General features: G+C 36.9%; 1 protein-coding gene, 1 long non-coding RNA gene and 1 pseudogene across 3 annotated transcripts; 2 read left to right on the top strand and 1 right to left on the bottom strand.

The window, feature by feature from the left end:
- The first annotated feature begins 682 nt into the window (after positions 1-682).
- Positions 683-3,284, top strand: LOC140980662 (elongation factor 1-alpha-like). Of its 2 annotated transcripts, none has more exons than XM_073446632.1 (3): positions 683-800; positions 1,475-1,957; positions 2,065-3,284. In XM_073446632.1, the coding sequence occupies exons 2-3, from the start codon at positions 1,496-1,498 to the stop codon at positions 2,950-2,952; spliced, it is 1,350 nt and encodes a 449-aa protein (XP_073302733.1). In that variant the 5' UTR covers positions 683-800; positions 1,475-1,495; the 3' UTR covers positions 2,953-3,284. The 2 variants fall into 2 exon arrangements, with proteins under 2 accessions (XP_073302733.1, XP_073302732.1); XM_073446631.1 differs by having other exon boundaries at positions 683-804.
- Positions 3,285-8,686: 5,402 nt separating this feature from the next.
- On the top strand, positions 8,687-12,320 carry LOC140980447 (uncharacterized; annotated as a pseudogene).
- Positions 12,321-17,682: 5,362 nt separating this feature from the next.
- Positions 17,683-18,573, bottom strand: LOC140980086 (uncharacterized). The gene is made up of 2 exons (XR_012175875.1): positions 18,429-18,573; positions 17,683-18,005 (listed from the first exon to the last, which is right to left on the bottom strand). It is a non-coding gene; the product is annotated as an uncharacterized lncRNA (long non-coding RNA).
- Between the last annotated feature and the right edge of the window lie 6,979 nt (positions 18,574-25,552).

Genomic DNA, 25,552 nt, shown 5'->3' with positions numbered 1-25,552 from the left:
ATTAAATTTTTGAAATAATATAATTAAAAATATTTTTTTTAAATTTGATGGGCCATCTCGCCTCAACCCACAGCCTAAACGGTTTGACCTGTTTCATTCTGCCATCAAATGGGCCACCAAAACAGTAACCCGGCCTGCCTTTTTTTATAGGTGGGCAGGTTGAGCTGATGATCCTGATTCATTTTGGAGGCTCTAATATGAACAAACATGTTCACGAATAATAAACGAGCCAAACTCGAGATTAAGCTCGCGAGCCACATAAAAGAACCGAGCTCGAGTTCATGAACAGACTCGCGATTCTATAAACGAGCATACTTTCGAGCTCACGAGTCGAATATCTTTAAGCTCGAACATGACTTACTAAAATTGTCAAGCTCGAGCTCCACTCAACAAGATTAACGAACGAAATCAAATATGATTTTTATCTAGTCGAACTTCGAATAACTTGCTGTTTGATTCGTTAGACGTAATAAAAAGAAATATATATATATATATATATATTTGGATATGTTATATAATATAAAATTATTTTTATAACATGGGCTTAATGATGTTTCTCTCGCTCTTTCAAGAAAAGATCCCCAGTTAATAACCGTCAGATTACTTATTTGATCGAACGGCCCACATCAAAACCCTAATGGAGTTCAGATCGTCGATTATCTATTTGATCGAACGGCCAACGTCAAAACCCTAATGGAGTTCATCATTTATATGCCCCAATTCCTCTCCCTTCCTCCTATTCATACACTCGAACTCTCTCCTTGCAGCCTACGGCGAGCGAGGGATCTTAAGCTTTTTACGTAGGTAACTCTACCCTTACATTCTTGATTTCGTAGAGATTTTTCTATATCGGATTATGTTCTATGGATTTTTAAAAAAAAAATTGACTTTTTTTGGTGAATTATAACTTGCTGTTTGGTTAAATTGATAATTTGTAATATATCTGATTATGTTCTGAGAGGTATTTAATTCCTATACTTTTTACGGATCTAAAATAATTTTGACGCGAATCTGATTTTGGAGGCTTTTTTGTTACAATATTAGACAAATTGAAATGATTGTTTAATTTCATGTGTTCGATTATGAATCTTAAATAGTTTGGTTTAAGATATTCATGGAAATTCATTGCTGTTTATTGTTTAAAGCTTCTCTATGTATTGAACCGTCCTTTGAGATCTGAAAGGTTATCGCTTCAAATTTTATCCTTTAAATGTGGATGGATTCAAGAGTTAATATTTGTTTCGTGATTGTCAAGTTATTTTTTCTTTGTACTTTTAGTTGTAGAAATTTTGTTTTATGATGATTGCTGGATGCTGCTATTTGCAGTCTGGTTGAAAGACCAGTTTAACTGTTAAGACTTGGTAGCATTTGTGTTTTAGGATGTTTTGATGTTTGATTGTAATGATTGATGCAAGAAAAATGCCATTGTATTGTACATGTACAGTCGTCTTAAAAAGTTTGTTTCTCGTTGCAGTTTGATTATTAAGCTCATCACATGGGTAAGGAAAAGATTCACATTAGCATTGTGGTCATTGGCCATGTCGACTCTGGGAAGTCTACCACCACAGGTCACTTGATCTACAAGCTTGGAGGTATTGACAAGAGAGTCATTGAAAGGTTTGAGAAGGAGGCAGCTGAGATGAACAAGAGGTCATTCAAGTATGCCTGGGTGCTGGACAAGCTTAAGGCTGAACGTGAACGTGGTATCACCATCGATATTGCCTTGTGGAAGTTTGAGACCACGAAGTACTACTGCACTGTGATTGATGCTCCTGGACACCGTGACTTTATCAAGAACATGATTACTGGCACCTCGCAGGCGGATTGTGCTGTCCTCATCATTGATTCCACCACTGGTGGTTTTGAAGCTGGTATTTCCAAGGATGGTCAGACCCGTGAGCATGCATTGCTTGCTTTTACTCTAGGTGTCAAGCAGATGATTTGTTGCTGCAACAAGGTGAGAAATGTTCATCATCTAAATTCACTAAGTTTTGTGGTTAAGTATCTCTTTTGTTTGAATCCTGGAAGATTTAACATAATGATGTTATATATTTATATGAGCAGATGGATGCCACCACTCCGAAGTACTCCAAGGCTAGGTATGACGAAATTGTGAAGGAAGTTTCTTCCTACCTTAAAAAGGTTGGATACAATCCCGAAAAAATCCCATTTGTCCCAATTTCTGGTTTTGAGGGAGACAACATGATTGAGAGATCCACGAATCTCGATTGGTACAAGGGCTCAACTCTACTGGAAGCTCTTGACATGATCCAAGAGCCCAAGAGGCCCTCAGACAAGCCACTTCGTCTCCCACTTCAGGATGTTTACAAGATTGGTGGTATTGGTACTGTCCCAGTTGGTCGTGTTGAGACAGGTGTGATCAAGCCTGGAATGGTTGTCACATTCGGTCCCACTGGTCTGACCACTGAAGTTAAGTCCGTTGAGATGCACCATGAATCCATGCCTGAGGCTCTTCCGGGTGACAATGTCGGGTTCAACGTCAAGAATGTTGCTGTCAAGGATCTCAAGCGTGGCTTCGTGGCTTCCAACTCGAAGGATGATCCCGCCAAGGAAGCTGCCAACTTCATCTCCCAGGTCATCATTATGAACCACCCTGGCCAAATTGGTAACGGATATGCCCCAGTGCTCGACTGTCACACCTCCCACATTGCTGTCAAGTTTGCAGAACTTGTGACCAAGATCGACAGGCGATCTGGCAAGGAGCTCGAGAAGGAGCCCAAATTCTTGAAGAACGGTGATGCTGGACTCGTAAAGATGATTCCCACCAAGCCGATGGTTGTCGAGACCTTCTCAGAGTACCCACCCCTTGGTCGTTTCGCTGTGCGTGATATGCGTCAAACTGTTGCCGTTGGTGTGATCAAGAGTGTTGAGAAGAAAGATCCTACCGGTGCCAAGGTGACCAAGGCTGCTGCCAAGAAAGGTGCCAAGTGAAACAGTTGGAAAGATCGTCGTCGTTGGCGATTGAATGCGTTGGTCTCAATTTCTCTGTTTTATGACAGGATTTTAGAGTTTTCTTTGTTCGTATGCTTTTTCCTCGTATTTGAACCACTCCTTTACGAGAATGGTGAGATTATCAAGCAATTTCGTTTTCGACTAGATTGCTTAATGGATGGGGATTCAAGTTTTGAACCACACCAGAGTTCCGGAGTTGTGATTTTGATCTTGGACTGAGTATTGAGTTTTCAAGTACTTCGTTTTTAGGCATTTGAATGTTTTACCTGACATTTACTTGCATGGAGATATGAGTATCCGGGTTTAGATTATTTGTTCTGTTACTATTACTATTACTATTACTATTTTATGCCGTGTATTCTTGAAATTACGAGATCTTATTTTCGATATTTCCTTCCCCCCAGTGGATTTTATGGCTGTCTGTGTATGGGTTGGGTTGAAATGAATCCGTTTGAACTCACTGATTGAGTGATAATTAAGAATGTAATTAGCAGTGAACCGTGAAAAAGATTGAAATTTTGTTCAAAGTTGAATATTAAGTGGTCAATGGTAATAGTTGGCACGTCAAGCTAATATTATAAAAATAAATGTTTTCTTATAAAATGAAGTATTAAAACTTTTGGCTGAGTTTTTATTGGGTTTATTTGTTTCTACCAAAATAAAATTTTTATGCATTTCTAATAAACTCATTATTTTTATATATTATTTGGATCGAAATAATTTAAATCATATTAAAAGTCAATATAATTTATATTTTTTTGCTTAAGCCTAAATTCAGCATTTTATGCATAACGTATGATGATTTCGTATTTTTTGCTCGGCAGGCGCGCCTTCGGCTGTTTTTCGTGTCGCTTCGATTTTTCTTGCATTTTTTCATTTTCTTGGCATTTTTTGATGCTTGTGATCAGTTACAATGGTCAAGGGACACCCCTATGAATGAAAGATCATGTCTTTACACATGAAAAACATTAAATACTTGATTTATTAAAAATCAAAAACACATACAAACACATACACATCATTTGCATATTCATCTTCTTCCTTTCTTCAACAAGAGAGAGTTCATTCATTTCCTTGTGATAGAACTTGAATATTTGAGTGCTCATTATTCAAGAGTTGTAGTTGTATCTTGGGAGAAGATTTCCACAAACCTCTAGCACATTGTGAAGGGCAAATTCTTTTTAAGGAGAAAGTGTTCAACACTTGCCTCTACAAAGCCATTTTCTTTGTTTTCTTCTTGTTTTTCCTCTCAAATTTGAATACCACAAACAACAATCTTAAGAAGAATTTTGGATTTTTATTCAATTGCAAGAAGAATCTGAATGGCATCATCATCTACAACACCACATGCAACTGTTGCACCAGGAGAGAAACCAGAAAAGTTTTGTGGTTTGGATTTCAAAATATGGCAACAAAAGATGCTTTTCTATCTCACAACCTTGAGTTTTTCAAGGTTCTTGAAGGAGCATCCTCCCACCGTTGCTGAAAACGAGACAGACACCAACATGAGGGCCGCTTTGGATGCATGGAACCAAATTGATTTCCTGTGCAAGAACTACATCCTCAATGGACTTGACACTACATTGTACAATGTGTATTGTCAAGTCAAGACTGCCAAGGAACTTTGGGATATGCTTGATAAGAAATACAGGGCCGAGGATTCAGGTTTGAAAAAGTTTATTGTTGGGAGATTTTTGGAATACAAGATGGTGGACTCAAAATCCGTGGTGAGTCAAGTGCAAGAACTACAACTTCTCTTGCACGAGATTCATGCGGAAGAAATGAGTCTAAGCGAGTCCTTCCAAGTTGTTGCTATGATAGAGAAATTCCCTCTTTTGTGGAAGGATTTCAAAAACTATTTGAAACACAAAAGGAAGGAGATGGGATTGGAGGATCTCATTGTGAGATTGAGGATAGAAGAAGACAACAAGAGCACCGAGGCCAAGGCAAGTAAAATGACGGCAATGGTGAACATTGTTGAATCAAGTTTCAAAGAGAAGAAGAGGAAGTTTGAGAAGCAACCACAACAAGGCCAACAACCACCAAATAAGAAGAAGTTCAAAGGCACTTGTTATAACTGCGGAAAACCGAATCACAAGGCTAAGGATTGTAGGACGCCAAAGAAGGGAAATCCTCAAGCCAACGTAGTTCAAGAAAGGTCGGTACCATTTTATTTTTCTGAACTTGATTTATCTGCAGTTATTTTAGAAGCAAATTTGGTGGAAAAACCCAACGAGCGGTGGGTTGATACTGGAGCAACTCGACATATATGCTCCAACAAGGAGTTGTTCTCCACATACACTCCATCGACCGAGAGAAAACTGTACGTGGGGAACTCCGTTACATCTGAGGTGGTGGGCACCGGAAATGTGGTACTGAAGATGACATCGGGTTTGGAAGTAACTCTTGTTGATGCACTTCATGTACCGGACATAAGAAAGAACCTCGTGTCGGGGTCTCTGTTGGTCAAACACGGGTTTAGACTAGGATTTGAGTCTAACAAGGTTGTATTGACCAAGAATGGTCATTTTATTGGAAAAGGATGTCTCGATGAGAACCTTTTCAAGTTGAATGTAATGGCTATACGCCAAAATGTTGTTGAAAATAATAAAGACAAAAGTTCTATTTACTTGATTGAGTGTTCTCATTTATGGCATGTTCGTTTAGGAAACTTAAATTTTAATACCTTGCAACGTTTAATGAAACTGGAATTATTACCTAAACACAACGTCGATCCAACACACAAATGCGAAATATCTGTTGAAACAAAAATGACCAAAGCGCATTACCACTCGATTGAAAGATGTACAACTTCTCTAGAATTAATACACACCGATCTTGGGGATTTAAAGTTTGTACAAACTAGAGGAGAGAAAAGATACTATGTGACATTCATTGATGATAATACAAGGTACTGTTACGTATATCTTTTGAGGTCGAAAGATGAAGCTCTTGAAGCATTCAAAGGTTATAAGACCGAAGTTGAGAATCAACTAGGCAAACAAATAAAAAGGGTTCGAAGAGATAGAGGAGGCGAATACGGAGCACCGTTTGATGAATTCTGCACATCTGTGGGAATAATTCATGAAACGACTGCTCTTTATTCACCCCAATCGAATGACATTGCTAAAAGAAAGAATCGAACTCTGAAAGATATGATGAATGCTATGTTAATAAGTTCAGGACTACCCCAAAACTTGTGGGGGGGAAGCAATACTATCGGCTAATCACATCTGGAACAAGATACCCCACAAGAAAATTGACAAGTCACCATACGAATTGTGGAAAGGTCATAAGCCTTCCTACAAGTACCTCAAAGTGTGGGGGTGTCTATCTAAGGTTGAAATACCAAAGCCTAAACAAGAGCGAATTAGACCAAAGATGGTCGACTGCATATTCATCAGATATTGATATAATAGTAGTGCCTATAGGTTTATAGTGCACAAATCTGAAAATACAGAAATGAATACGAGCATGACAATTGAGTCAAGAAATGCAGTATTTTTTGAAAATATATTTCCTTGTAAGAAAATGAAAGAAAATGGTTCTAGCAAGCAAAAACTTGAGACGGAACATGAAGGACAAGTACCGACACATGAGCCAACTTTAAATGAAAATGCTATACCATTGGAAGGCTCTTCAAATGAGCAAGAGCCAAGAAGAAGCAAAAGAACTAGAATCTCAAAGTCCTTTGGTCTAGACTTCCATATTTTTATGTTGGAGAATGAACCAAAGGACATACAAGATGCTTTGGCTAGCCCTGAAGCTCCTTATTGGAAAGAAACCATCAAATCTGAAATGGATTCCATTTTGCAAAATCATACTTGAGAATTAGTAGAACTTCCACAAAGTACCAAGCCATTGGGATGCAAATGGATATTGAAAAAGAAAATTAGAGTTGATGGAAGTATTGAAAAATACAAAGCCAGGCTTGTGGCCAAAGGTTATAGACAAAGAGAAGGTCATGATTTCTTTGACACGTATTCACCATTTTCAAGAATAACATCCATTCATGTGCTCATTGCTATTGCAGCTTTGCATAACCTTGAGATACATCAAATGGATGTCAAAACGGCATTCTTAAATGGTGAACTTGAAGAAGAAATATATATGGAGCAACCTGAAGGCTTCATTGTTAAAGGACAAGAAAGAAAGGTATGTCGTTTAATTAAGTCACTGTACGGACTTAAGCAAGCGCCCAAGCAGTGGCATGAAAAATTTGACAATGTAGTATTGTCAAATGGATTTAAGATTAATGAGTGTGACAAATGTTTTTACATTAAAGGCACTCGAGAATCTTATGTGATAGTATGTCTATATGTGGATGACATGCTAATAATGGGGAATAACCAAGAGTTGATTAAGGGTACAAAGAAAATGTTGACAAAAAATTTTGATATGAAAGATATGGGTATTGCTGATGTAATTCTAGGGATTAAAATCTTTAGAACTTCAGAAGCAATAGTCATATCTCAGTCTCATTGTGTAGAAACAGTGTTAAAGAAGTTTAACGATTATGACTCTACCCCAGAAAAAACGCCTTTAGACGTAAATGTCCATTTGGCGAAGAATCGTGGAGAACCAGTTTCACAACTTGCATACTCCAAAATTATTGGAAGCCTTATGTACATCACTAACTGTACTAGACCGGACATCGCTTGTGCGGTTAACAAGTTAAGTCGGTTTACAAGTAACCCTAGTGATGCACACTGGAAGGCATTGACTAGGGTGCTTAGATATTTAAAGCACACCTTAGAATATGGACTAAACTACACAAGGTATCCTGCAGTACTTGAAGGATATTGTGATGCACATTGGATTTCTAACACCAAGGATTCCAAATCCACCAGCACTATTTATTTACCATTGGTGGAGGAGCAGTCTCTTGGAGGTCATCGAAACAAACTTGCATTGCTAGATCTACTATGAAATCGGAGTTCATAGCGCTAGATAAAGCTGCAGAAGAAGCTGAATGGCTTCACAACTTTCTAGAGGACATTCCGTGTGGGATAAGTCCAGTGCCAGCAATCATGATACATTGCGACAGTCAGTCGGCAATTGCAAGGGCACAAAACAGTATGTACAATGGAAAGTCTCGACACATTCGTCGAAGACATAATACTGTGCGACAGTTGATCTCTAATGGAGTTATATCTGTTGATTATATTAAATCAAAGGATGACTTAGCGGATCCACTTACAAAAGCATTAAATAGAGATCAAATGTATTGTCTGTTAAGAGGAATGGGTTTAAAACCTACCAAATAAAGTTTTCATAGTTGCAACCCAACCTTGTTGATTGGAGATCCCAAGATCTTGGTTCAATGGGACAACTAAATTATGAGAACTTGAGGAATCACTCCTCATTCCTAAGACGATGAGTGAAGTTGCCTACAAAGGTAGTAAGGTTAAGTATTGTACTTTTAGCCCCTGTTTGTCTCGGTGGATGAGAGAAGGATAAGATCACACATACTCTCTCATCCCTTGTTCCTTTGACTTATTTATAAATATAACATATCCATGGGCCCAATATTAAATATTGAAATCTTAGTACAAGATATCACACCACCCACTTGAGATGTGTTCTCACGGCTTGTACAGTGTTCTTGATTTTCAATTAATTTCCCCATACTGCCCTCATTAATTGTACTGAGTTAAAAATAAACATATTAAAATAAGGAAAGAACCCTACATGAGGAAGGTCTTTCGGGAACGAGAAAGCTGCGGCAGAAGAAAGAATGGAGAAAAAGAAGTATAAAAACTGTGAGCCAAGAAGAAGTTTCAATCGCTTTCTGAGAACAGGGTTGACCGAGCGAGACGCTTTTGAAGAAGGCGTTGTCGAAATACACAATTTCTCTTCAAAAGTAGAGGTGAGAATCTAAAATTTTACAGGAAAAACCTACTGTTAAAGCTACGATTTGTTCTTGTTTTTTGTTTGTTTGTGATATATTTGTCTTGAATTCAAAGTCCATGCTCCCACTTGCAACCTTTTCTTATTTTTCTGTATTTTTTTTCTTAATCTTCTGCATCATTAATCTCCAACCAGTGGTGTTATTTCTTATGTTCCCCATCCTTAACCTCGACGGTCTGTTTAGATTTTCATTACTGCAGATGTGTACTTCGACTTCTTCAATATGTTACTGCATGATTACTCAGATTTGGATATTCATATGTATTATCTACAAAATTTATGACGTGACAGAGACATCTATGTGTCATGGGTGAAGAAGATGGATACACACAAGAGTTGCTAGTGTTGCAACAAATTCTTATAGCTTCCTTTGTGTTCCTGACCATTGTGTCGTGTTACTACGCCAAATTTTTAACTAAAAGAAAGCGTAGGCCACATAGAAGACGTGTAAGGCATGATGATCCTGAAAGAATAAATGCTCAAGTGAACCACTTACGTAGGATCATTGACATAGGAGATGTCCAATGTATTGTTAATTTGCGAATGACTCGTAATGCATTTGCACGTCTATGCTATCTCCTAACCCATGTCGGTGGCCTAGTGGAATCTAGGTATATACGAGTTGAGAAAAAGGTTGCCATGTTTTTGTCTATTTTAGCACATCACAAGAAAAATACGGTAATTGGCCATGACTACCTACGTAGTGGGCATACTGTCAGCACTCATTTCCACCAAGTGCTAAGATGTGTTTTGAAACTACACCCGTTACTTCTCGTGAAGCCAGATCCAGTGACCGAAGACTGCTCGAACGATGCTTGGAAATTTTTCAAGGTACAATGATATAAACATTTATAAACACTTGGTCCCTACAGGTCCTTTCCTCTGTTTTCAAACTACACCCACTGTCGTTATCTATCTGAATTGTCGTCGTGTATTTTCACAAACTTTGTAGGGTTGTCTTGGAGCATTGGACGGTACCTACGTTAATGTTCAAGTACCTAATAAAGACAATCCAAGATACATAACAAGGAAAGGAACAACAGCTGTCGTCGTGTATTTTCACAAACTTTGTAGGGTTGTCTTGGAGCATTGGACGGTACCAACGTCAATGTTCAAGTACCTAATAAAGACAATCCAAGATACAGAACAAGGAAAGGAACAACAGCTGTTAACGTATTGGCAGTGTGTGACCGTAACATGAATTTCATTTATGCACTAACAGGGTGGGAAGGATCGGCGGCAGATGCTAGGGTTCTTAGAGATGCAATTCACCGAGAGGATGGTCTAAAAGTTCCGCGAGGTGTGAATTATTTTTCATTATAATACTCTATCATGTTAATTGGTGCATAATACGAAAGGACCACAAATTATATATTTTAAATTTTGTGTTATTTCTACCTTATAACATGTGTGTAGCACACTCCAAATCTTTCCTTACATAGGCAAAACTTTACAGGATGCTACTATCTATGTGATAATGGTTATGCATACGTCGATGGATTCTTAACACCTTACAGGAGAACAAGGTACCATATGGACGACTGGGCAGTTGGAGTTAGAGGTCTTTAAAACTTCAAAGAGTATTTCAACTCAAAACATTGTCGTGCACGTAATGTAATTGAAAGAGCATTTGGTCTATTAAAGAGACGGTGGGCAGTACTACGGAGTCCGACATTTTATCCTTTGCAAGTTCAAATCCATATCATATTGGCATGTATGCTGTTACATAATTTCATCCGTCTTGAAATGCCTGAAGACCCACTAGAAGGGGTTGATGAAGTAATTAATGTCACAACAGAAGCTGCTGAAGAGGAATTTATTGACAATATCGAGTCTTCCCCAACTTGGGATTTGTGGAGAGATAACCTTGCAATGTCGATGTATAATAATCAAGAATCATATCAAATCTAGAACATAAACTTTACTGTATTGTAATCCTTGTTGTGTTGCTTGCAAGCAAGACTTGTTCGTCGTTATCACAGTTGTGTTGTTGCACTCCTGATGACACGAGTGTTGGATATATCTTTTATGTGATTCATGATCTAAATTTACGCCATTATATTTTTCTCTTTATTATCATTGTGCAGATGGTTATTTTCTTGTTAATCTATGAATCAATGTGCTACTTTAATTCGTCATTATTTTCTTCTTGGCAGGTACTACAGGAACACAAGTAAATATGGACATTAGAACATGTAGCAGTACAATGTGTAACAAGGTGAGGAAAACTGAAAAAAGTCGTCGGGTGTAGAGTGCTCGTGAGGAGGAAGTATTGATACAATCATTGAAAGAAGCAATTGCAAATGGATGGAAAAGTGAGAACGGTTTCAAGTCTGGCTACTTGAATTTTCTGGAGAAGGCAATAATGAAAATATTCCCAGGGACCGACTTACGAGGCTGTCCACATATCAACTCGAAAATTCATGTATGGAAAAACAAATCATGGCACATTGGTTACCATGTTGAGTAGAAGTGGAATGGGGTGGAATGATACACAAAAAATGATCGAGGTATCAGATGAAGCGTGCGACGCATTTGTGAAGGTGACGATTACTTGAACGTAAACAATTTGTTTACATTTTTATTTTACATTACATATATTTTGTGTAAGATATTTTAATTATAAAACTGAATCTCTTTTATTTAAAATATAATTGACAGATTGATAGTAGTGTCAAAACATGGCGATTCAAGTCATGGCCACATTATACAGATTGGTGTGAAATTTTTGGATTTGATCGTGCAACAGGGGAGAGAACATCAACTTTCGCAACAACAGTTCAACAAGTTCTAAACATCGAGGATGTCATAGGAGTTGATGTGAATATAGGATTCGAAGACATACCTCTGAACATGGAGGGTGGTGGTGAGTCTAATTCTGTTGCAAATACTAACTCCTTCACAGCATCGAAGAACCAAAAGGTAGCTAAAAAGAAACGAAAACAAGCAACGCAAGGTGAAGAATTATTTGTTGATGCCATCAATAACTTTACTGCTATGACAAAGGAGGCAATAACTGATCTTGGTAAGCGTATTAGTCATGACTACGAGATCGCGATGCCTGTTTCAAAGGACGTACTGGAAGTGTTACAAAAGATTCCTGGACTAAGCAAGGGTGAGAAGCAAATTGCAGCAGAGATATTGATAGAGAAACCAAAGAAGTTAGCATTGTTCTTCAGCCTTCACGACGATGAAAAATTATCGTTTGTGCGAAGGATTACTAAAACTGATTGATAGTGCTGTGTTCGTATTATCTTGTTGCTTTCTATTTTACCTTCCCCTTTTGTTCATGTGGTATTGAAATATTTGTATTTTGCTATGTTGAAATAACTGTGCTGCGTCATGATATGTGACTTCCACTTTGTTGGCACATGTATATGGATTTATTTGGGGAAGAAATGTTATATGGTATTCCAGAAAGTGAATGTCTTGTTCATAGAATTTTCAGATTACTTGTATCTAGTAATATATGTGCAGCTTTTAGATCAACAATATTTGATCTAAATTTTCATAAAAATATGATATACTTATAATTATACATTGATGTTGGGTTATGAAGAGAATTAATAGACGTAGAATATAGACTAAAAAATAATATTTTTCATGAGTCGGATCGAGATGAGTCGAGTTAGGGATGCATAATTACAATTTTTTGAAATAAATTTGTTGTATGAGTTTAACGACTCTTTATAAACAATTATAAACTTTCATAATTTTTATTAAATAATATGAGATACAGGTATCATCAAATATTTAATATGATATAACATGAATAAACAACTATTTTAGCAAAATGGGTGCGCTACACATGATTCATCCAAGATATAAAAATAAATTTATTTATATTCTATCTAAACTTTTGTACCAATTCGAAAGGAGAAATGGAAACGAATGGAGATTGGCGATGAAGATGTATTTAAATATAATCCCCACCATGCACCTACACGTGGTTTACGCTTGCCTTATCGACAAGTAATTGGCCATATGATGCCAGCCCTTTTATTAAACAACTTTTAGTGCTATATATGTTTTGATGACGATTCACCAGTATTTTGATGACCCATTTGGTAACTTGTTTTTTATATGCACCAGACATGTTTGATAGCACAAGAATTCCTTCGCTGTGCATGGACAATCGAATTGAAAGTCAAGTTGTAGGCTTCCACGTACCGTTTTCGTACAATTGTGCTTCTCAACGTGGTTTCAAAGATTTTAAATAAAAAAACAGGAAGATGAATAAGCAACTGTGTGAGAAATGAGAAATTGAAGATTGCACTCACACGTACTAAAATAAAACGCATTAATAATTAATAATTCTTATGACACAATATAGCAAATACATTTGTACTTAACCATTAATAAGGTGTGTGCAAACCTTTACCACAAGCTTTACAACAAATACACAAAAAGGACCGCAACAAACTTACTTCAACTTTCAATCTACCATAACATATATACATTGTTGAGAAGCCACAAAAGAAACTAAAAAAGGTCATACACACCATGAGATTAAATATCTAACAAGACTCTCAGCCACTTTTTTTCATAGGTGAGCAACATCAACTAGACTATAAGCTTTGGATATCAGTTGTTTTGAAATCGCACTCGTTACCTACACCGCTCACCGTGCAATGCAAAGTCTTCATCCGACTACAGCCACCATTTTCAACATGTAGAAGCACATCATTCTTTGCTATCAGCCTCTCCTTATCACATGAGGATTTTTTCTCTGCACACGAAACAGCTACATCTTGGGCACAAATGGATTTTTTTCGTTTAGGAGGGGATGATAAAATCTCAACTTCGTCGTCTGAAGTGAGATAAACGTACCCGAAGTCTTCTTTCCAGTAACTGGGCAATAGATATTTCCAACTACTTGTAACACTATCATCAGAAGCTTGTTTCTTTTTCTTACTCATTCTCACGTTCAAGTAGATGAGGAAGAATGATATTTGAATATAATATTAGGTCTCCTCTATGCACTTCATCTCATACGTTTGTAAGCTTTAAATAGAGAATATGTACTCACAACTAACTCATTAAAGGCAGTCAAAACACAAATGTCAAACTTGAGTTAAATTGATTGAAACGTGGAATAATAATGTAAAGGCCTAGAAATCCTTACTTGAAAATTTGCGGAAAAATTAAAAATTTTCTTTTTAAAGTAATTAAAATGCCTCATTCACAAAATAATATGATAATTCAAGTTTTTAATGTTCAGAATAGCAGCGGAAGAAATTATCGTTCGCAAAATAACAAGTTAAGGTAATCCAACAACTGATAAAAATGTTTGAGCGATCAAAATATTAAAAGCTGAAAAGTGAGGTCCTCGGGTCCCACTACTGCCGACTCTAGCTGGCTCACTGATCCCCGCCCTCGGTCCCGACATCATTAGTACCTACAACAATCAAGTCTAGTGAGCCTAAAGACTCAGCATGCATGTATCGTAAATAACAAGTAAATAAATAATAAAGTCGCATGCAAGTGAAAATTTCCTGTACTGAGGTGTAACGTAAAATATCATTTCAATGGTAATTATAGTACGCGCATAACTGAACTGAAAATATCATAGTGAAAATGTTTGCTCCTTGGAGCCCTGTAATGAAATAACTTGTAATAATTTTCTGGTGAGATTATGGTCTACGCAAGTGGTCCCTGAACTGAGCTGACCGGGAGCCCTGTAATGAAATAACTTGTAATAATTTTCTGGTGAGATTATGGTCTACGCAAGTGGTCCCTGAACTGAGCTGACCGGTAACTAACGACTGGGAACTGAACTGACCGATAACTGACGACCGGACCGGTAACTGACGACCGGGTGAAATAATGAGCACCTGATCAGACTAATGCCACAGTATACTGGGTGGTACAACTGAACTAACCGGTAACTGGCGACCGGGTGAAATAATGATAGTAAACTGACCACAAGCAATATCGCATAAATCTCAAAATGAATATTTGTACGTAATATAATTAAATAACATAATTAAATATGAACAATTTCGATCTTCTTGCATTAAAATCATGTACTTGCGATATTTAAAAATACCTATATGGCTTGATTGAAGAGTGAAAGAAGATATAAACATGCCTTGGTTTGTTTTGACAGAAAACAAACGAAATAACGACGTGCTCGGCGGAGACGGAGTGTCCTTCACGTTCTTACTTTTCTCTCTTAATTCCTTTAAACCAAGCATGCACCATAATTATTATAATGGCATAAAAATCGTAAACGTGATGCATGAACATTTAAAATATTATGATTTGTTCTCAGGGCGCTGCTAGGACTAAAATCTCACCCCGGGTGCAAAATGACCATTTTGCCCCTATAAACCCAAAAATCGTCGTTTCAACCCTGGACCTCTAAAATTGACCCGAAGCTTACAAAAATCCTTAAAATGTCCCAAAACATATTCAAAAATATTCCTAGATGTAAACTCGAGCCAAAAATCAGAACTTAAACGATTCGTTTTAAAAACTTGGACCGGGGTCCCGGTTTTAACCCGAATCGACTCAAAACTTAACCAAATTTCTCCCACTTTTTATCATATTTTAAAAAACACTATAATGGTCCTAAAATCTTAAAAACCAGACTTCTAAGCTCCTCGGTCACCCCCTTGAAAGCTGCTGGAATTGCACAAGTTACAAACTTGGACCCTAATGCAATTAATACTCCAAAATTCGACCCTAGCTTGCACCTAACAAGACCATTCACTCCTCAACCACTCCAAGCCCCACCTTGACATCTTCCTGGACATATAAACTCACGGCCCCCAACCCCAACCACACCCTAGCGCGCACGCATTCTGGCGCGAGCATCACACTCCTCGCCTTCCCCTTCACTCGATCGAGCACACCACCACGCCCAGCTGTGTTTGTACCATTCCAGACCATAACTCAGCCCACCAGGATCTGGTCCAAAGTCAGGAAGGGTTCTCGCACCGCTGGAACGTCCACCTCTCTTGAACCCATCACCCTTCACTCTCGGCTACCAAGGACACCACCTAAACCTCAAGCCGCCGACCATTCTCACCAACAAGGACAGATCGCAGTCCCAGCCTACGTGACAGCACCTAAACCATTTTTACACAGCCCCTTAACATCTTGAATGTGGCAGCCCTTTGCACAACACACAAGATAAACGTGAGCAACCGAAAAACGCAAGAGTAACAAAGAAAACCCAAAACCTTGCATGTTCTTGTATGGATCGAAATATTTCATGCACACAAGTATACACAGCAGTAATATCAACGTATGTGATGAAAAAACGAAGGTACAATGCGTGCCTGATGATGCAAAGCGTGAGGAAAAAGAAGAGAGGAGCGCTGGAAAAATTATAATATGCAAGGATTGTAGTGGCCGAGAATTTCTTGAACTTGCTGGTGAAGAAACCGAGAGAAAAGTGCAGCTGGGGGAGGGTGTCGGCTGGTGAGAGTTTTAGGTTTAGGTTAATGACACTTAGGTGCTTAATTATATAATAAAAAATTAGTTAATGGGCCATTAAATGTTTAGTTAAAAGCTAAGAAGAATTTTAGGCCAAAAAAGCTTAAAAGTAGGCCCAATAAATCTAAACACACTCCCGTAAAATATTTCGTGTTGGAAGGTTTTTTTTTTTTGAAAATATTACCCGAACCCTTAAAAAGTCCTCCGATTCGATAAAATTTACGTACCGTTAAAAATAAAAACCATGCGGGTAAAAATATCCAATAAATCCTATTTTTGAAAAATACACTTAAAAACATCCTAAACTAATTAATAAAAATTAATCATGTAATAAAAATAATTTTTCTGATAATTCTCCGGTCTCCAATCCTCGATTGAACGTGAAATGCACCTAGAAACCCTAATGCGTGAACTTTTAAAATTTCATGAATTAAATCCTATCATACATGAATTATGCATAAAATGCATAAAAATAATTAAAAATAATTTAATGAAACAAACATGCATTTAATGCTTTAAAAAAAATTAATTAAAATGCCAAAAAAATTCAATAACTTGCATGCATGCCCACTTTTTAAATTATATTTACTAACGTGCTAAATTATCAATTCTTAAATAAGTCTTTATTAACTTATCTCAATACTCCATCTCCAATCCGGCCTCACTTATTTAACTGAAAAGGTGACAATTAAATTACTACGTAAAATAAATAAATTTAAGGAAAAGAATTTAAATACTCATGCAATAAAAGCATTTTAATTTAAATACTAGAAATTATGCATGGCTTATACGTAGTCTACGTTACGGGTTCTACAACTCTTCCCCTCCCCCCCCCCTAAAAGAAATTTCGTCCTCGAAATTAAAACTCACCAAATAATTCGGGGTACCGACTCCTCATCTCTGGCTCAGACTCCCACGTAGCTTCCTCCTCTGAATGGTTGAGCCATTTGACTTTTACTCGCTTAACCAGCTTGTTCCGAAGCTTCTTTTCCTGCCTGCCTAAGATCTGCACTGGTCTCTCCTCATAAGATAAGTTCGGAGTAAGCTGCAAANTCGCATCATACATTTTCCAAGCAAAAAAACTGTGACAACTCATGTCAGAAGCAAGATACGTCACATATAAACCCACGATTAACATCCCAGAAACAGTAGCAGCTTAAACGATCCAAACACATAGTGCTCTAACATAGAAACATGTTCAGCAATGCATCTTACTTGGAAACAATTAAAACTAATATTGCTAAAAGGATGACACAAAGCAAAGAGGAAAAGCAACCAAAACAACAACATATTTGCTCTTCAGTTAATTTCGGGGCTGGTTGGACATGTTTGGGAAGGTTTGAGGGCGAGATTGACCTGTGGTCGATATTCGATGTCGATGACTCAGCTTGGTTTGACGACTCATTGAAGGGAGGTTGAGTGTGCACGTTTTTTCTATTACCAAAGTTGGTCGATGGCGCACCACTTGACACACTTCTGTTAAAAGTTGGCTCTAGATTAGTCATGCTATGGAGTCCATGGTATTCATCATACCAGATAAATTTGTTTGGATGCTTCAAAGATGCCGGACAGATGTAGTAATACTTCCTGGGACGTGTAGCAAATTCTCCCGCCTGCCTTAGAAGCATTATCCCATTCCCGCACTGACATTGGGGTGGATTTCGTAGGTCCATAGCAAACTGCATAGTAAATGTTCTAAATCAGACATAAAAAAAATGGCATTGAATAATAGTGTAGTTAAATGATATGTCAAATAAACAAAATAATCAAACTTGCTTTGTCTACAAACATGAATCCAACAAAAATATGCGAAGCATGCATGAGATGTAAACAAAAATGAATTTCTCTCATTACACTCACTTTGATGACATTAAGCAATAAATAACTTCGACTAAAATAAACATGATTCTTAACATCGAAGATGCTATAAAACTATCATTGCTCGTAAACATCCGTCCGATTAACATAAGTTAACAAGAAATTAACAATCTAACAACGTAATTAACAATATCATCTAAATTATGTGATCCCTAAAACAAAGTTCGAAAAACAAAATTGAGTACAGTGGGTAGCAATTTTTCACCAAAAAGAAATGAAATGACCTGATGAAAAAATCACTTCGAATTAAAGAAACTGAAAATGCTACAAGATTTCTAACAAAGACATCAGCTTAAAAACCTGAACGACCAACAAAAATGATGCGAAAAAATGAAACATAAATACGTATCTTAAGTTCGGACGCCACCGTTTTCTTCGGCTGAGATGAGTTAATGGTTGAAGGAGAACGACAAATAGAAGGTGACGTGAAAGTCTGAAGAAGGGATTTGAAAATGGAAATGTGCTTGACTGCAAACCAGTTCATTAAAGAAGAAAATGAACTGTACACGTATACTTGAAACATGTGCAAGGGCATTGTAGTACTTACGCGTGATTTTAATTTTTTTCTTTTATTGATGTGTACTTGACAGCATATGTTATAACACTGTAACAAACACTATATACTATATCACATGTAGTTTAGTCATCCGTATCTTAAGTCTTACTATCACTAATATATCTTATCCCAAGGTTTACTCAATCACACATATCAAACGGTAGCTTTAATGATTATGTAGCTTGCAAAAGCGGGGTAAGTAGGATACCCTTTTTACAAGGAGATCACCTATGTACGTGTGAGGATGGTCCGCCTTGATGAAACACGTATGAAGCCAAGATGTGTTCCATGACCAAAACGGACACAACCAATAAAACAAAATGGAAATGGAAGAAAGATTATCATGTACGTACAGTTGTTTGGGTTTACATGAACCGCCAAGAAGTTCAAGACACCAAGTTCATTTCGTGGCCTAGTAAATCCGATTGTATTCTACTAAGGAAGGTTCAAAGCCAAAAGCCACTTCTCCTGATGTGATAATTTTTCGTATATACTCTCTCTTATGCATCACGAGCATTCTTGCATTAATTTCATTCATGTGGGAGATTGTTGGATAATTTTGATGCTTAATGAATAAAAATTAAGCAAATTAATCAATGTGTTTGATTGGAAAAATTCGAAACGAACAACGGAGCTTAATGAACGAATATTAAGTTCGGTGGTTCTGAATTAAACTCGAAACGAGTTCATCGAATGTTGAAAGAACTTTAAACGAGTAGTCGGAACATATAAGAGACGGAAACGGAAAAAGGAAAAAAAAAATAATGATGAATGGTAACATGCGCGTGGGTCTGCGCGCCTGCCAGAAGCAGGTGCGCAGCTGCGCGCACCTGCCGAGCGCTGCCGAGAGCGCTCTGCAGCGCGCGCACACGCGCGCCCTTTCTGTTGTTTTTCGTGTTCCTTCGATTTTTCTTGCATTTTTTCATTTCCTTGGCATTGTTTGATGCGTGTGATCAGTTACAATGGTCAAGGGACACCCCTATGAATGAAAGATAATGTCCTTCCACATGAAAAACATTAAATACTTGATTTATTAAAAATAAAAAACACATACAAACACATACACATCTTTTGCATATTCATCTTCTTCCTTTCTTCAACAAGAGAGAGTTTATTCATTTTCTTGTGATAAAACTTGAATATTTGAGTGCTCATTATTCAAGAGTTGTAGTTATATATTGGGAGAAGATTGCCACAAACCTCTAGCACATTGTGAGGGGAAAATTCTTCTTAAGAAGAAAGTGTTCAACACTTGCCTCTACAAAGTCATTTTATTTGTTTTCTTCTTGTTTTTTCTTCTCAAATTTGAATACCACAAACAACAAATAAAAGGGAAAAGAAATAAGCAAAAGCACTCATTTTTCCACTGAAAAAGCACAGTGGGATAAGTCGAATTTTTTTAGATATATATATTCAATAGGATCGGGGAAATTACCTAATATATTAACTAAATATATATTAACTAAATATCTGACATAGCCGGTGAGATTTGGACCCAAACCACAGGATTCAGAATTATTATTCTTATTGTTCGTTGTGGCCATTTTTTATGTTTTGGGATATTCCTCAAATTTCAGTGTTCCTAAAGATATTCGTTATTTAATGCGTAGAATTTTTTTTAATGAGTTAAGATTGGATTTGTGGAATCGAGCTTGAGTAACGACCACCTGTAATTAGTTAAAGAAATTTTCCAATAATTTTGCTAGATATACAAATCTAACATTTTATATTAAATTTTAAATAATCTGGTAATAAAAAACAATCTATATAAAACTTTTTAAAAATTAAAAATAAAGGAGGCTAAGTGTGACTTTTTAGGAGAAAAAATTATTATTATTATTAAAAAATGTATTTGTAATTCGCCCATAGAGTACTCATATTTATGGCTATTGTGTCATATTAAAACTCCAAAGGCAACCAATTTGTTTGAAATCTAAGCTCGGAATATTTTATGGGTTAAAGCCCAAATAAAACGGTGTCCAATATGTCTAAGTTCTAGGTTAAGGACCAACTAAATTTGAAAGCCCACAAGGTTAAAGCGGAAATATCAAATGGTATCCAATTTGATGCCTGTCGAAGTTCTAGGTTAAGGCCCAAATAAATTTGAAAGCCCACAAGCATAATAAGATTCTATAAATAGGGAAACATCCATTTTTAGGTAACTTTTTATATTATGCCTATTAAGATCTTTATATTCTTCCATTTTCTCGTTAATTCGCTTTTGTTTTGGATAGCACTGACTTGAACTTTGGAGAGTATTCATCGGATACTCATCAGTGCCTCATACATTTATAATTGAGATGCAGGTGACAAGCCGCCATTTTTTCTCCAGGTTGACAGGAGGTATGTTAGAATCAGTTAATATCTTTTATAATGAAGCCATGTCCTAATATAAATAATTAATTTTAATGGACTTGATTAATTAATTGGGCTAGTCAAACTAGTTTAATTAATTAATCAAAGTCCATTAGGAACTTTAATTATTTAGTATGTTGGACTTGTACTCCTACAAGCCCATTAAACACACTTTCCACTAAATTCAATTTAATCTAATATAAACTCAACTTTTGAGTTTAATAAATTAAATTCATTATCAATTCAATCTTTGAATTTAATATTTAAATTATAAATTCAACTCCTTGAATTTATCACCTCCAAAATTTAATATTTAATAAACCCAACTTTCAAGTTTAATAAATCAAATTTTCAAAATTTTATAAATTCAACTTCTCGAATTTATTTTCTCAAAATTTAATTATCATAAATTCAATTCCTTGAATTTACTATCTTATAATATGAATTCAACTTCTTGAATTTATTCTCTCCACGGAAATAAATAATCCAGTGCTTGTGTGACCCTCAATGGTTCAGGGATACAGCTAGCCGTGAGTTCACAACTCCTGGTGATTCAGAACATAATCCTTTATTCCGGCTTACCCTTATTTGCCCCATTCTCTGTATCAACAATTGATCATGAGAATGTCAGAAATCATATTCCTAATTAAACTCATCAAATCATGGTAAGAGCGTCTAGTAGCATCGCTCCATGATCCCCTAGTTATCACTGATAGTGCCTGCAAGAACCAGCAGATTATGATTAACGTACAGTACTGTCCCTTCATCTCATATATCCCGATCGAATCTGCAACCATTGGTTCATCGAGGGTTGCGTATTAATTCGATAACTATGTGACACATATGAATAGTGGCATCGCATGTACTATTGGAGAACTCCTTCTCCAACGTACATCTCATACTATGGCCAGAGATTCCATGCACTATTATTTTATCAGATCACATATGATATCCACACCCGTAGGTGAGCGGTAAATTCCCTACTACAATGCACTGGCTCCTACATGTGTCGCAACTGTATCCAATCTAGCCACCTGATGACTCTCCTGGAGCCTGTAAACGAGTCAAAGCACAGCTCTAGTATATAGAGCCTTAGTGTTGTCCCGAGTCGTAAGGACTAATGGTGTACAATCATAATCACAGACTTATCCTCTCGATGAATGATAACCACTTGGAAAGTTCGAGGGAGGGTTGTTCGGTATAATCATCGTATGACTATCCATATGCATGTTTGGACATCTCTATGCCCTTACCAAGAAACGCGGTACACAACATCACAGATGATAGTCTCGAGCTCAAACGACCTTTATCCATGTTTTAGGCGGCTGATTCGACTAGGAACGAATTTATATCATACAACGTTTACAAATGAGTTTCAACATCGAATTACGATTCATTTGTATTAAAGTACAATCAAGATCTTTATCTATGTTGTTCACATGGGTATACAAATAAAGAAATAACAAACCATAAAATAATGAATTATATTAAAATAAAGATTGTTTATTACAACTGAGTCAATAAAATCCTTAGTCAACAATTGGCTTGCAGGGCATCTACTCTAACAATCTCTCACTTGCCATAGAGCCAACTACTCATAAACTTTAATCACATTGCTTCGCGATGCTTCTCAAACAATGGTCCTGACAAGGGCTTTGTAAGTGGATCAACAACATTATCTGCAGAAAAGACTCTTTCGACTGATATATCTCCTCTTCCCACTATCTCCCGGATGATGTGGAATTTTCTCAGTACATGTTCTGATAGCTGATGAGACCTTGGTTCCTTTGCTTGCGCAACGGCACCCGTGTTGTCGCAGTACATCGGGACTGGATCAACTTCATTAGGAATAACGCCCAACTCTTGGACAAAATTCCTCATCCAAATTGCCTCTTTGGCTGTAGCAGATGTAGCAATGTAATCAGCTTCAATGGTGGAATCTGCAACGGTGTCTTGCTTGAAACTTTTCCAAGAGACAATCACACAATTAAGCATGAATACAAAATCAGAGGTCGATTTCGAATTATCTACGTCACATTGGAAGCTAGAATCAGTGTAGCCTTCCAATTTCAATTCTCCACCCTCATAGACCATAAACAAGTTCTTAGTCCTTCTTAAGTATTTAAGAATATCTTTCACGACCTGCCAATACATTGGACCAGGGTTCGCCTGATATCTGCTTGTAACACTCAAAGCGTAAGCAACATCAGGACGTGTCGATATCATACCATACATGATACTACCAATGGCTCACGCATATGGAATACGTGTCATCATCTCTATCTCTTTATCAGTTTTGGGACACATAGCTTTAGATAAAGTAACACCATGAAACATTGGTAAGTATCTTCTTTTGGACTCTTCCATAGAGAATCGCTTCATAATGGTATCGATATAAATGGCTTGGGTGAGTCCTAGCATCTTTTTTGATCTATCTCTATAGATTTGTATTCCCAATACATAGGATGCTTCACCAATGTCTTTCATGGAGAATTTACTTACCAACCATACTTTAGTTTATTGCAGTAATCCTACATCATTCCCAATGAGTAGAATGTCATCAACATAAAGTATTAGAAACTACACTCCCACTAACTTTCTTGTGCACACATGGTTCCTCAAGATTCTTAGCAAAACCAAACTCTTTGATAGTGCTATCAAATATGATGTTCCAACTCCTTGAAGCCCGCTTGAGACCATATATTGATCTATGAAGTTTGTATACCTTATGATCACTTCCTACTGATGTGTATCCCTCAGGTTGAGACATATAAATTTCTTCTTTGATGTCCCTATTGAAGAATGCAGTCTTTACATCTATTTGTCATATCTCATAGTCATACCATACTGCTATGGCTAGTAGTATTCTAATAGACTTAAACATTGCAACTGGCGAAAAAGTTTCCTCATAGTCAATTCCTTACCTTTGAGTATAACCTTTTGCAACCAGTCTTGCTTTGAAGGTCACTACCTTCCCATCTGTCCCAAGCTTTCTTTTGTAGATCCACTTGCATCCTATGAGAACGATTCCCTCAGGTGGATCCACCAATGTCCTGACTTGGTTGGAATACATAGAGTCTATTTCAGACTGCATGGCTTCAAGCCATTTGGTTGAATCAGTGTCATATATTGCTTCTTTGAAATTCATTGGATCACATCCAACACAAGCCTCACCATGGCTTTGCTCATGAAGAAGCGTCTATCTTACAGATGGTTTAAGAACCCTATTAGACCTTCTAAGAGCTTGTACTTCAACTACTGGTTGTTGGGAAATGAGTTCAACTTCTATAGTTGAGGAGTATCTTGAATTTCTTCAAGTTATATCATCTTGTCTTTTCTATCTAATAAAAATTCCTTTTCCAAGAAGGTGGCATTTCTTGAAACAAACACTTTTGTTTCATTGGGATGATAGAAATAATATCCAACATAATTCTTTGGATATCCTACAAAGTAGCACAAAGTGGATCTACTATCCAATTTGTCTCCCACTCTGCTTCACGTCAGCAGGACATCCCCATATTCTCATGTAAGAATATTTGGAGTTTTTCCCATCCATATCTCATATGATTTTTTATCCACTGCTTTAGTATGAACATTATTCAACAACATTGCCGTAATTTTAAGCGCAAAGCCCCAAAACCATGTAGACAATTCAGTGAATCCCATCATGGATCGAAACATGTCCATCAAGGTTCAATTTTGACGTTCAGAAACACCATTCAATTGTGGTGTTGCTGGTGGAGTCCACTGTGAGAGAATCCCATTCTCTTTTAGATAACACAAAAATTCAGCACTCAAGTATCCACTCGATCAGATCGAAGTGCTTTAATACTTCTTTCTAGCTGATTTTCTACTTCACATCTGAATTCTTTGAACTTTTCAAATGCTTCAGATTTGTGTTTCAACAAATAAATGTACCCATACCTCGAATGGTCATCAGTAAAGGTAATGAAGTATGAATGCCCAAATTTTGTGCTAAAACTTAGCAGGCCACAAACGTCCGTGTGGATCAAATCCAGTAGACCATGTGCACGTTCCATGTTTCAATTGAATGAAGTCTTAGTCATTTTTTCTTTTAGACAGGGCTCACAAGTAGGTAGAGAATTTATGTCTGAAAAGTGTAACATGCCTTCTCCCACTAGCTTGTGCATCATTCTTTGGGAAATATGACCTAGCCTAGCGTGTCATATTTGCGCGGGATTTGGATCTTATATTTTTCTTTTGTTAGTTGTTGTTCTCGTATGCGCTTGGACATTGTTTAACGGAATATCCTTTAATTTGAAGTTATAGAGATCGTTTTTTAATTCTCCAGTTCCAATCAAACATTCACTATTGTATAAATTGCAAACACCTTTAGCAAAAACACAAGAATAATCATCCCTATCAAGCATAGAAATAGAAATAATGTTTTTAACCAATTCATGAACAAAAAAAACG

Source organism: Primulina huaijiensis, chromosome 7 (assembly GCF_012295235.1).
Source record: "Primulina huaijiensis isolate GDHJ02 chromosome 7, ASM1229523v2, whole genome shotgun sequence".
In the NCBI taxonomy this organism is placed as follows: Eukaryota; Viridiplantae; Streptophyta; class Magnoliopsida; order Lamiales; family Gesneriaceae; genus Primulina; species Primulina huaijiensis.
Note: the sequence above shows the minus strand (reverse complement) of the source record. Positions and strands in the feature narration are given on the sequence as shown.